Source organism: Patagioenas fasciata, chromosome W, assembly GCF_037038585.1.
Source record: "Patagioenas fasciata isolate bPatFas1 chromosome W, bPatFas1.hap1, whole genome shotgun sequence".
In the NCBI taxonomy this organism is placed as follows: domain Eukaryota; kingdom Metazoa; phylum Chordata; class Aves; order Columbiformes; family Columbidae; genus Patagioenas; species Patagioenas fasciata.
The window spans coordinates 2338259-2351383 of NC_092559.1; the positions used below are offsets into that span (position 1 = coordinate 2338259).

The 13125-nt window shown below is 43.4% G+C and overlaps 1 protein-coding gene across 1 annotated transcript in view; it reads right to left on the reverse strand.

Annotated features, from left to right (window-relative positions):
- Nucleotides 1-13125, reverse strand: part of LOC136114585 (transcription factor RFX3-like) — a 177574-nt gene that overhangs the window by 35621 nt on the left and 128828 nt on the right. Inside the window, exons 6-8 of the mRNA XM_065859958.1 lie at nucleotides 12837-13018; nucleotides 11950-12069; nucleotides 752-873 (exon numbers count right to left, since the gene is read on the reverse strand). Of these exons, the coding sequence (XP_065716030.1) occupies nucleotides 752-873; nucleotides 11950-12069; nucleotides 12837-13018 (424 nt within the window). The remainder of the gene's footprint in view (nucleotides 1-751; nucleotides 874-11949; nucleotides 12070-12836; nucleotides 13019-13125) is intronic.

The window sequence follows — 13125 nt, forward strand, 5'->3', positions numbered from 1 at the left end:
TTATAATATGCTTCATCACAATTGCATTGCAATATATTTTAAATCTACCATGCAAGTAGATTTTACACATTTATTCTTTTATATCTGCATGATGCATTTTAAATATTGCAGAAGTCTTACAATATAGAACATATAACATCTATGAATATCTTTTTGTTCTGTTATCATTAAGAGTTTTAAACAGGGCAACATAACTAAAATAGTTATCGTATTTGCATGATCTGTGTGTACACAAGCACAGGCATGTCACGAGAAGAGCCAGAGGCCACAAATGCAATTGCAAAGAGCAAGTTTTATTTTAGTTACCTCTCTACTGGGGGATCTCCGTAGCTGCACCTAAGCTCCCAGGCAGAGGTGGCATAAGTGGGGACGCAGGCACTGATAAGTTTAGCCCTGCTGGAAGATCGTTAGGCCGGCTACGCTCGCCTATATTTAAAGGCTTAGAGCAGATGCAGCTTCTTGCTGTGCTCTGCTCTTTCTCAAAACAAAGCAGGAATCTCAGACATGATAAGGTACTGTAGGGTTTCTCTCAGGCCTATGCTATCTCACACAGAGGTTCTACCTGTCAAGCATACAAGGTGAGTAAAACAATTAGTGTGATGTATGTGCTTTCTTTATAGGCCAGCTGCGGGTCACTTGAGCATGTTTACCTTTCTCCTCCTCGCCCAATCTTCCGCAATTCCCATACAATCTGATGTTCATGGCGATAATGGAGTTTATTTATACAACAGTATAACACATTTGTTCATACCTAAAAACTGTTGATGATGTTGACTTTGGGCAATTATAGTTTGTTCAGCAGATGTGCCTGTCTGTTGACCACTTCCTGTGAAACCATCTGCAACTCCATCCACTTTCTGCACAGGCTTGTACCTACAAAATTACCAAATACAAAATTATTCTTTATGTTCACTTTTTTGTAAGTGTAATATCATGCTCTGTTCTGTCTGATTTCTCAGTCTCAAGATACAGTTTTCCTAGTTCACACACAAGAAAAAAATAACATCAGAATAGTTGTAGTAAGGAAAGGTAGAAGACGGGCAATACATTATAAAATTCATAAAGCTGATATCACAGCACAACTACCAATTTCTTGTGGAATTTAGTTTAAAAACTATACTACTAAAACCTAAAGATCATTTACACTAAACAGAAGCACAATCTTTCCTTTTCCAAAGGATTTGCCTTCCCATGAATCAAGTACCTCAAAAAGAAGGTTTAATCACCTTAAGAAGGGCCATGCATCTGTTTGGAGACAAAGGAATTTAAATAATTTTAAAATGTAACAAACTTCTCATGAGCTCAGAAGGTCTGAGAAGGCTACTTAGACTTTAAGTAGCTGAACCAGTGGAGGTTTGGATTTGATATCAGGAAGCATTTCTTTACCCAGAGGGTGGTCAAAAACTGGAACAAGTTTCCTAGACAGGTGGTCAATGCCCCTTGCCTGTCAGTGTTTAAGAGGCATTTGGAGCATGCCCTTAATAATATGCTTTAACTTTTGGTCAGGCAGTTGGACTAGATGATCATTGTAGCTCCCTTCCAACTATTCTATTCTATTCTATTCTATTCTATTCTATTCTATTCTATTCTATTCTATTCTATTCTATTCTATTCTATTCATCAGTCAAGTCACAAAAACTTTTATAAAGGATAAAAAGGACAAAGCTACAAATAGGAATCCTGTTTTGGATGGTCAGATGTTAAGACCATCACGCTGACAGGCTGAAGATTGTGCCTGCTATCTCCAACAAAAATGAAAATTAATTCTGCCCCAACTCTTAGTGATAAGAACTCAGAAGTTTCGTCCTTTTGAAATAGCCTTGTAGCCAGAAGAAAACTAGAGAAACCCTGGTGCAGAATGCAATGTATTTGAACTGTCATTCAAGTTGTCCCAATCTACAAGAAGGACAACAGAGATGACCCTGGCAACTACAAACCTGTCAACCTCACTTCTGTTCCTGGCAAAATCAAGGAGAAGATCATTCTGGGAGTTATTGAAAAACATCTGAACAACGACACAGTCATTGGTTCATGAGGGGAAAGTCTTGCCTGACCAACTTAATTTCGTTCTCCGACAACATTACCCACCTAGTTGACCAAGGGAAGCCTGTTGACGTGATCTTTTTGGATTTCAGTAAAGCCTTTGAGACTGTCTCTCACAGTATTCTCCTGGACAAGATGGCCAGCATACAGCTGGATAAACACATAATGCAGTGGGTGAGCAATTGGTTGATGGATCGGGCTCAAAGGGTTCTAGCAAATGGGATTATGTTCGGGTGGTGACCAATCACTAGCAGGTTTCTGCAGGGATTCATCTTAGGGCCACGACTCTTCCATGTCTTTATAAATTACTTAGACTCAGGATTTGAGGGACTGCTTAGTAAGTTTGCTGATGACAAAAAATTTGGGGGAGCTGTCAACACTCTCGAGGGAAGAGAGGCCCTGCAGAGGGATCTGGACAAACTGGAGGACTGGGCAATCACCAACCACATGAAGTTCAACAAGAGCAAGTGCCGGATTTTGCACCTGGGACATGGGAACCCTGACTGTACATACAGACTGAGGGATAAGATGTTGGAAAGCAGCTCCGTGGAGAAGGACCTGGGGGTTCTGGTCAACAGCAAGTTGAACAGGAGCTAACAGTGTGCCCTGGCAGCCAAGAGGGCCAACCGTGTCCTGGAGTGCATCAAGCACAATATTGCCAGCCGCTCAAAGGAGGTTATTGTCCTGCTCTACTCTGCACTGATGCAGCCTCACCTGGAGCACTGTGTGCAGTTCTGGGCACCACAGTATAAAAAAGATATTAAGCTACTAGAGAGTGTCCAGAAGAGGGCTACGAAGTTGGTGAAGGGTTTGGAGAGGAAGTTGTTTAAGGAGCATCTAAATTCACTTATTTTTTCAGCCTGGAGGAGACTAAGAGGAGTCCTCATCGCAATCTACAACTTCATCACAAGGGGAGGAGGAAGGGCAGGTGCCAAACTCTTCTCTTTAGTGACCAATGACAGAAGCAAGGAAATGGCGGGAAGATGTGCCAGGGGAGGTTTACGCTAGATATTACGTAAAGGTTCTTCACCCAGAGGGTGCTGGACACTGGAACGGGCACCCCAGGGAGGCAGTCACGGCTCCAAGCCTGACAGTATTTAAGAAGAGACTGGATGACACCCTCAGACACATGGTGTGAACTGTGGAGTTGTCATATGCAGGGACAGGAGTTGGACTCAATGATCCTTGTGGGTCCCTTCCAACTCAGGACATTCTATGATTCTATAATTCTATGAAGTCTGAAATTGCACGGTGCAGATTGTAACATTTTCTATTAACTTTAGAAATGTCAACAAATTCTACTCGGAAAACGCCCCTCTTAAGAAGTGGTTGAATTAGTTGTGAGCATGTTCTTATTTTGGTCTTATTAAACAGATAATAGGAATGCCCTGTGTAACTACTTAGATTTTAGTTTATGAGAAAGTTCCCATAAGAAGCAAGCATCCAAAATTCTGGTCATTCACAGCATCACAGTATCACAGTATGTTTGGGATTGGAAGGGACCTCAAAAGATCATCTAGTCCAATCCCCCTGCTGGAGCAGGAACACCTAGGAGAGGTCGCACAGGAACATGTCCAGACGGGTTTGAATGTCTGCAGGGAAGGAGACTCCACAACCTCCCTGGGCAGCCTGTTCCAGTGCTCTGTCACCCTCACTGAGAAGAAGTTTCTTCTCAAATTTAAGTGGAATCTCTTGTGTTCTAGCTTGATCCCATTACCCCTTGTCCTGTCATTGATTGTCACCGTGAAGAGCCTGGCTCCATCCTCATGGCACTCACACTTTATATATTTATCAACATTAATAAGGTCACCCCTCAGTCTCCTCCAAACTAAAAAGCCCCAGCTCCCTCAGCCTTTCTTCATAAGGGAGGTGCTCCACTCCCTTAATCATCTTTGTTACCCTACGCTGGACCCTCTCCAGCAGTTCCCTGTCCTTCTTGAACTGCGGGGCCCAGAACTGGACACAATATTCCAGATGGGGCCTCACCAGGGCGGAGCAGAGGGGAAGGAGGACCTCTCTCGATCTACTAACCACCCCCCTTGTAATACACCGAGGATGCCATTGGCCTTCTTGGCCACAAGGGCACAGTGCTGGCTCATGGTCATCCTGTTGTCCACCAGGACCCCCAGGTCCCTTTCCCCTACACTGCTCTCTAATATGTACTTTCCCAACCTATACTGGAACCTGGGATTGTTCCTGCCCAGATGCAGGACTCTACACTTTCCCTTGTTAAATTTCATCAGGTTATTCCCCGCCCAACTCTCCAGCCTGTCCAGGTCCCGCTGGATGGCAGCACAGCCTTCTGGCGTGTCAGCCACTCCTCCCAGCTTAGTGTCATCAGCAAACTTGCTGATAGTAGACTCAATTCCCTCGTCCAAATCGTTAATGAATATATTGAATAATATTGGCCCCAGTACTGACCCCTGAGGCACTCCACTAGATACTGGCCTCCAACTGGACTCCGCACCATTGACTACCACTCTCTAGTTTCTCTCCTTAAGCCAGTTTGCAACCCACCTCACTACTCTGTTGTCTAGATCACACCTCTTCAACTTAGCTGTGAGGATGCTGTGGGAGATTGTGTCAAAGGTTTTACTGAAGTCAAGGTAGACCACATCCACCGCTCTGCCATCATCCATCCACCTTGTTACATTCTTATAAAAGGCTATAAGTTTGGTCAAGCACGACTTAACCTTGGTAAAACCATCCTGACTGTCCCAATAACCCTGTTATCCTTGATATGCCTTGAGATGGCACCAAGGATAAGCTGTTCCATTACTTTCCCAGGGACAGAGGTGAGGCTGACCGGTCTATAATTACCCGGGTCCTCCTTCTTGCCCTTTTTGAAGACTGGAGTGACATTTGCTTTCCTCCAATCCTCAGGTACCTCTCCCGTTTCCCAAGACTTGGCAAAGATGATGGAGAGTGGTCCAGCAATGACTTCAGCCAGCTCCCTCAGCACCCGCGGATGCATCCCATCTGGACCCATGGATTTATGGATGTCCAGACTATTTAATTGCTCCCTAACCCAGTCCTCATCGACTAAAGCAAACTCCTCCATTGACCTGGCTTCATCCGGGGTCTCAGGGGTACAGGGCTCCCCAGGACAGCCTCCAGCAGAGTAGACAGAGACAAAGAAGGCATTCAGAAATTCCGCCTTCTCTCTGTCTTCTGCCACCAGGGCACCCACCCCATTCATCAGTGGGCCTACATTGTCTCTGGTATTAGTTTTATCTGCTATGTATTTGAAAAAGTTCTTTTTGCTGTCCTTGACCCATCTCGCCAGCTGTAATTCTAAGGAGGCCTTGGCTATTCTAGCTGCCTTCCTACATCCTCTAACAGCAGCCTTATATTCCTCCCAAGTGGCCAGCCCCTGCTTCCATGACCTGTAAACTCTCCTCTTCTGCTTGAGCATACCCAACAGATGCCTATTCAACCACGCAGGCCTCCTGGCTCCCTTCCTTGACTTCCTCCATGTGGGGATGCTCTGATCCTGAGCATGGAAGAAGCAATCTCTGAATGCAATCCAGCTCTCTTGGGCCCCTTTTCCTTCAAGCAGTCTTGCCCATGGGATTTCCCCCAGCAATTGCTTGAAAAGGCCAAAGTTAGCCCTGCTATATTTAACTGTAGAATAATATAGGACATGACAAACTTCCTGTTTAGTATTAAAAGGACAGAAAAGAAGGCAAAAGGTAAGAAAAAAGTAGAAACTATTAAAAAAGAATTAAGTCAAAATGTACTGACTACATCACAAGACAAAGAAAAACGTTTTTCCGCAAATGTTGCTGCTTCCTTGTAGTTGCTGTGTGGACAATATTCAAATATTTACTGAGACTCTCAATATTTAGTATTAGCTCAGAAATCCAATTCATGCACTTACATAATTTATTGGTAGTATTTGTTTTCATTAAAAGAAAGGCTTATACTGTTCTGGCTTGCCAAAAAACAAACTCTAAGGGCTTCAGAAACAGAAACCAAACTAAGCTCTGATAACATATTAGGGTTTTTTCTTTTACTTTTCTTCACTACAATATTTTATTTATTTTATTCTTAATCTTTTTTTTTTTTTTTTTTTTTTTGTGAGATCCATTTACGAATAAATGTCACACCTGGTTTGAACCCAGAACTGAGAGATAATTTCATGGAACTACAGGCCAGTCAGCCTCACCTTGGTCCTGAGGTGATAGAGCAGCTAAACTTGGGAACCATTTCCAAACATATGAAGGGCAAGAAGGTGATTGGGAGTAGTCAGTATGGATTCACCAAGTCCAACCAACTTGATAAACTTTTACAATGAAATCGCTGTCCTGGGGGGACAAGCTGATGAAATATGGGCTGGCTGAGCAGACAGTGAGATGGATTGAGAACTGGCTGAACGGCTGTATTTGGTTTACAAGGCAAAGTTTTGGTAGTGGGAGGGGCTGCAGGGGTGGCTTCTGAGAGGACACCAGAAGCCACCCCCATGTCAGACAGAGCCAGTTCCAATCAGCTCCAAGACAGGCCTGCTGCTGGCCAAACTTGAAACAATCAGTGACATTCATATCACCTTTAAGAAAGGGTAAAAATCTGCATTGAAACAGCACCTGGGAGGGAGGAGTGAGAATGTGAGAGCAAAAAACTATATAGACACCAAGGTCAGTGAAGAAGGAGGGGGAGGAGGTACTCCAGGCACTGAAGCAGAGATTCCCCCACAGCCAATGGTGAAGACCATGGTGAAGCAGGTCGTCCCCTTGCAGCCCATGGAGATCCACAGTGGAGCAGATATCCACCCTGCAGCCTGTGAGGAACCCACACCGGAGCAAGTGGATGTGCGCTGAAGGAAGCTACAGCTCATGGAGAGCCCATGCTGGGGTAGGTTCCTGGCAGGAAGAGGAACTGACACAGAAGCAGGTTTTCTGGCAGGACCTGTGACCTTGTGCAGGACCCACGCTGGAGCAGTCTGTTCCTGAAGGACTGCATCCCATGGAAAGGACACATGCTGGAACAGTTCATGAAAAACTACAGTCCATGGGAAGGACCCACATTGGAGAAGTTTGTGAAGGACTGTCTCCCATGGGAGGGATCCCATGCTGGAGCAGGGGAAGAGCGTGAGGAGGGAGAGGCAGCGACAACGCATAATGAACTGACCACAACTCCCATTCCTCATTCCCCTGTGCCACTTGAGGGGAGGAGGTAGAAGAATTGGTAGTGAAGTTGAGCCTGGGAAGAAGGGAAGGTTGGGAGGAAGTTTTTTTAGATTTGTTCTTATTTCTCATGATCCAACTCTGTTTGATTGGCAATAAATTAAATTAATTTCCCCAAGTCTGTTTTGCCTATGACAGCAATTGCTGAATGATCTCCCTGTCCTTATCTTGTCCCATGAGCAGTTTGTCATATTTTTCACCCTCTGTCCTGCTGAGCAGCTTGGTGGGCACTTGGCAGCCAGCCAAGGTCAACCCACCACAGTGGTCAGGCCCAGAGGGTGGTGATCAGTAGCAAAAAATTTAGTGACTAGCAGTGTACTCCAGGAGTCAATACTGGGTCCAGTCCTGTTTAACATCTTCATTAATCATCTGGATGATGGGGCAGAGTGTACCTTCAGCAACTTTTCAGACAGCACCAAAACTGAGAGGAGCAGCTGATACTCCAGAGGGTTGTGCTGCTTTCAGAAAGGGACCTGGGGGTCCTCAGAGACAGCAAGTTGAACACGAGCCAGTAACATGCCCTTGCTGCAAAGAAGGTCAATGGTATCCTTGGCTGCATTAGGCAAAGCATTGCCAACAGGTTGAGAGACATGATCCTTCCCCTCTACTCAGCACTGGTGAGGCCACACCTGGAGTCCTGTGTCCAGTTCTGGGCTCCTCAGTACAAGAGAGACATGGACATGCTGGAGAGAGTCCAGAAAAGGGCCATGAAGATGATTCAGGGGCTAGAGTATTTTTCCTATGAGGAATGGTTGAGAGAGCTGGGACTGTTTAGCCTGGAGAAGAGAAGGTTCACAGGGAGTCTCGTGAATGTATATCAATACCTGAAGGGAAGGTACATAGAAGATGGAGCCAGGCTCTTTTCAGTGGTGCCTAATGACAGGACAACAGGCAATGGGCACAAGCTGAAACACAGGAGGTTCCCTCTGAACATCAGAAAACACTTTTTTACCGTGAGAGTGACTGAGAACTGGAGCAAGTTTCCCAGGGAGGCAATGGAGTCTCCCTCCTTAGAGATATTTAAAAACCATCTGGGCACAGTCCTGATCAACTGGCTGTAGGTGTTCCTGCTTGAGCACGGGGGGGGTTGAACAAGATGACCTCCAGAAGTCCCTTCCAACCTTAATCATTCTGTGATTTTGTGATTCTGTGAATTCAATTATTTAAACATCCTGGCCTTTCCTTCCCATAAACCATCTAGCAGCAGTATGTCAAAGGCAAACCAGTCTTCCATTTGAAAGTCTGAGCCATACAGCAGCTCCAGTTGAAAGGCAGGGCTATTACCTATATAGGTGAGGCAAGTTCCTTCCTGTGCATTTCTTCTGTTCCAGTACAAAGGTGGTTTAAATCTCTTGATCTGTGTCTGTTGTGTCCAAGCTACTGTCTCAGCTGGGAGATAGGACTGTTAGCAACAGTCATCTATAGTTTAGATTTACTATTTTTGTATTCCTTATTGGAACAGAGAAGTAGTACTCCCATACGTCATGTTGACCACAACTGGGACTCAGCAACTAGCAGCACCACCTTTGAATTATCTCAGTGATTGTTGCCACTCAACTGAAACTCATGCCTGAAATCTCAGACCCTGAATTCAGGCCCATGTCAAACACCGAACGTAAGCATACCTCTAGCAGGTCTTTGGTTATATTCATTTTTGTGGTGGATTAGCCTTGGCTGACAGTGACACTCCCACACAACCACTCATACCCCCCACCCCAGTGAGTCAGGTGGAGAAAATAGGAAGAACAGGAACAAGAAAGCTTGTGGGTCAAGATAATGACAGGAGATTGCTTACCAATTACCATTGTGGGTAAAACAGACTCAACTTAGGTAAAATTAAGTTAATTTATCGCCAATTAAAATTAAAATGTAATTACTAATTCTGGTAGCCGGAAACAAAAAGACAAATATTAAAACACTCTCCCTCCTTTCCCAGGCTCAGCTTCATGCCTTCATTCCAGACTCCTCTTCTTCCCCCCTTATTGTTGCAGTCCCTTCAGTGAGGCAATGAGCAGCTCAAGGAGATGGGTGGGAAGGTGTTATGGCTGGTACATAACAGTATCTCTCTGCCACTCCTTTCTTCTCACACTTCTCCTCTGCTCTGGCATGGGTTCTCCACAGGCTGCAGTTCCTTCACGAAATATCCAACTGCTCCAGCATGCTGCTATGTGAATATTGTTTCTGGTGCCATGGAGCATCTCCTTCCCCTCCTTCTTCTCTGACCTTGGTGTTCATACTGCTGTTTCTCATTCTTTTTTTTTTTTTTTCCCCTTCCTCCTCTGTGTGTCTGGTGTTTTTTGCCCTGTCTTAAGTATGTTTTCACAGAGGCACTACTGACTTTGTCGATTGGCTCAGTTTTGGCTTGCACTGGATTTGTTGCTGAGCCAGCTGGAACCAGCTATGTCTGGCACAGGGCAGCCCCTTACCCACTACCAAAACTTTGCTACATATATCCAATACAATGTGACACAAGTAGGAAAGTTGCATGACCTTTCAAATTAAGAAAGAATGAAGAAAAGTTATCTGTAGCATAAATTCAGCTCACACTGTTTGTCAACAAGTCAAGAACTAGAAGTGTCTATCCAATTAGATGTGACTGATGGAGGGGGGGTAAATTTGATAAAACTAGTTAATACAGTACACAGCTGATTCTAAAGGACAAAAGATAAATAATATTTCCCAATTTGAGTAATCAGAAGGGAGAAGGAAACATTTGTGATTCTTAGATTCTCTTTGCTCTGAATGTCTTCTTATAAGAAAATTATTGCACAGATGTTAAAACTTTTTTTTAGTTTTTAAATAAAATTAGAAACATTGGTAAAACTGGAAAAGAAGAAAGATTACTCCTAATGATGACCCTTGGTTGAATCTGACTACCATCTCCAGGTCTGCCCTGCTTGCCTCACTTGGATACTGTGGGACTGGGCCCAGGCTGGTAAGGCCCCTGCCATGCATATCATGGTGCTCAACTCTCCATCCCTTAGGGAGAAGCCAGCCCTCATTGTTCCCTAACAGGAAGACAGTGTTTAAAGCCTTGCTCAAGTCAATATAAACAATATCCCTTGCTCTCCATTCACTGAGCCAGTCACATCATTTTAGAAGGCTATTGGGCTGGTCAAACATGATTTCCCCTTCATAAATACATGCTGACAACTCCCAATCATCTTCTTGTCTTTCATAGCTGGGTTTTGGCTTTCCTAACACCATCCCTGCACACTCAGATAGTCTCTCTATATTCCTCCTGGGTTTCCTGACCCTTTTTCCACCTCTTGTATACTTTTATGCTTGAGCTTTGTCAGGAGCTCCTTTTTCATTCATGCAGGCCTCCTGCCACCTTTGCTTGACTTCCTGCATGTCAGGATGGACTGTTCTTTAGCTTTGAGGAGGTGATACTTGAAAAATCAACCAGTTCTGCTGGACTCCTTTGCCCTGTAGAACTGTCTCCCATGGGATTATTCCAAGCAGTACCCATGTGATGGCTTGACTGAAAGCAAGATAATTTCCTTCATGCAGTTAGAAACTTTTGTTTTTCATAACTAGCATGGTCGGTGTTTGGATTTAGTTTGAGAACAAGAAGATAACCCCCTGGTAGAGAGTTAATGTTTTTCTTCAAGTAAGTTTCCAGTGTTTTTGAGTTGGAACAAAGAGAATGTAATAGCTTACTGTTATCTTAGTTGTTGTCTGGGAGCCAAGGTCTTTCTGAGCTTTCTGCTTCCAGATGTGAGGCAGTTATGAAGGGGGGCATAGATGGGGCAGACCTTGACTGACACCCAGATTGATCAATAAGAATATTCCATGCCATCAGTGTTATGCTTCATATTTAAGGGCAGTTGGATTTTCCGGCTAGAGGGGAGACAGTGACGAGACCTGTCCTGGTTCTGCTCCATTTCAGTGGAGTTCTGTTCAGGAGTTCCTTTAGTTCAGCCTTTTGCCATCCTGTCATTTTGCAGTGGGCCTCTGAGCCTTTCTGCCTTTTTTTCCTCTTTCCCCAGGATCAGCTGTTTGGGACCAGGGTGCTCTCTTTTCCTGGGACTGGCTGCTTGTCATGGACAGAGTTCATATTCTACTTTCCATTTTAATATATATTATTAGTAGTGGTATATATTAGTATTATTTTGTTATTTTATTAAACTGTGTTTATCTCAATCCAAGTTTCTCCCTTCCCTTTCAATTCTCTCCCCTGTTTGGGGGTGAGCAGTGAGTGAACAGCTATCGTGGTTTAGATTACTAGCTTGGGTTAAACCGCAACAGCCCAGAAGAGACCCAAGTCTTCTCAAGTCCAGGGTTTTGACACATCAGTTCTTGCCAGGAGGAAGAAATTAACAAAAAACTGAACCTAATCACAACCTCTTCTATAACTTCGTATATGTGCTGCTTAAAGTAATGAAAATGAATAACAGAATTTGAAATTCAAAGCTCTTATTACTTTTTTTCAGCTTGTGGGAAAATAACCCAAGACTGCCAAGAAGTGCCTGTTCAGAAGAACTGCATCATATTTTAATTTTATTATAATTTTAAAAAAATTTATGAGTTTTTAGGTATGTGTTCTCTCATGTCAGCTGATCATACTCCAGTGATATCAGCTGCAGATCTGACAAACCTTTATTTTTCAGAAGAGAAGTTAAACAATTTCCATTAGACGTTCAACTTTGCCATATAAGTGAGGACAGGGGAGTCTCCAAGAACTAGAAATGTGAAAAAATACTTTCATTTAACACCGTACCGTTGTTTCTGCTGCATGGGTTGCTGTCTCATAGCCATATATTGCATGTCCTCTTGTAGTCGATTAAGGGGAGAATCTGGTTTGACACGAATCCCATAATAATGGTATTTGGAGTTCCCCCTTTATGAAAGAACAAAAATAATATTAGTTTTATACACATGCATCATACTCACTTCACAATTTGCCTTGACTGGAAAACAGTACATAAAAGTTAGGCTTGACTTTCCTCTCACTCTAGTATAAAACTGGTATCACTCTACCAGTTTCTGGAAATCTGTTCACTTAAACTATATTTCCCAGCACTTTACTGTTGGACTTCATTTAAATAGGATAAGGAAAGTAAAATCCAAATAAATGACTTAGGTAATCAGTCCATAAATGGATTATGCTTGTGAGTGAAGGTTTGTGAATGTTCCACTAGTCAACTTCAGTCCTGATCAGCTGGAGAGGAAGAACAGAATTGGGCTATCTGCATTCATGTTTATGTGAGTGCTACTGCTGTCTATGTGGGTGCTAGTAAAGGCATTGCTCTGTGTTAGCTTATGTGGTTAGCTGTGTTAGTGTTGTGTGTGTTTATCTGCATCTTTGGAATACATGTTCAGTCTCACTACTAGCTGGACCTGCAAATGGGAACAGCGGTAACTGCGTCTATTGGACTGAGATGAAAGATATCTGGGTCTTAAGAGCACACAGAATCTGGCTATAGTAGACCAGGAGTCCCCTGGGTCCTGAAGTGCACTGGATTTGGCAACTCCCTTAACAGTAAACAGTAAATATTTTTATTTGTTTGTTTGTTTGTTTGCTTGCTTGCTTGTTTTTAACATACAAGCTTCACATTCACAATTATTATATTTTCTATAATGCTTTAAAATTTCATTAACACAAACCTGGTTCCCAGTCTTCTGGTCCGTAATCCCATGAAGATTGACCGTATGAGTTTTCCAAAGGAGGCAGCATTGACTGGATCTAACTTGTGCTCCTGACAGTGACGTAAGTAATGGTTGTAAAGGGTACTTCTGGGGAGACTCACTCCTTCTGCAGTTTCATAGTTGTCTAAAAGCCATTGAAGCTATATCAAATATGAAAGAGTGAACATATGTAAATTCAGTATTACTCTAATAAAAAAAAAAAAGTCTTGTGACCTCAGATAGCTTAACTTCAAAAAATATTTCAGAT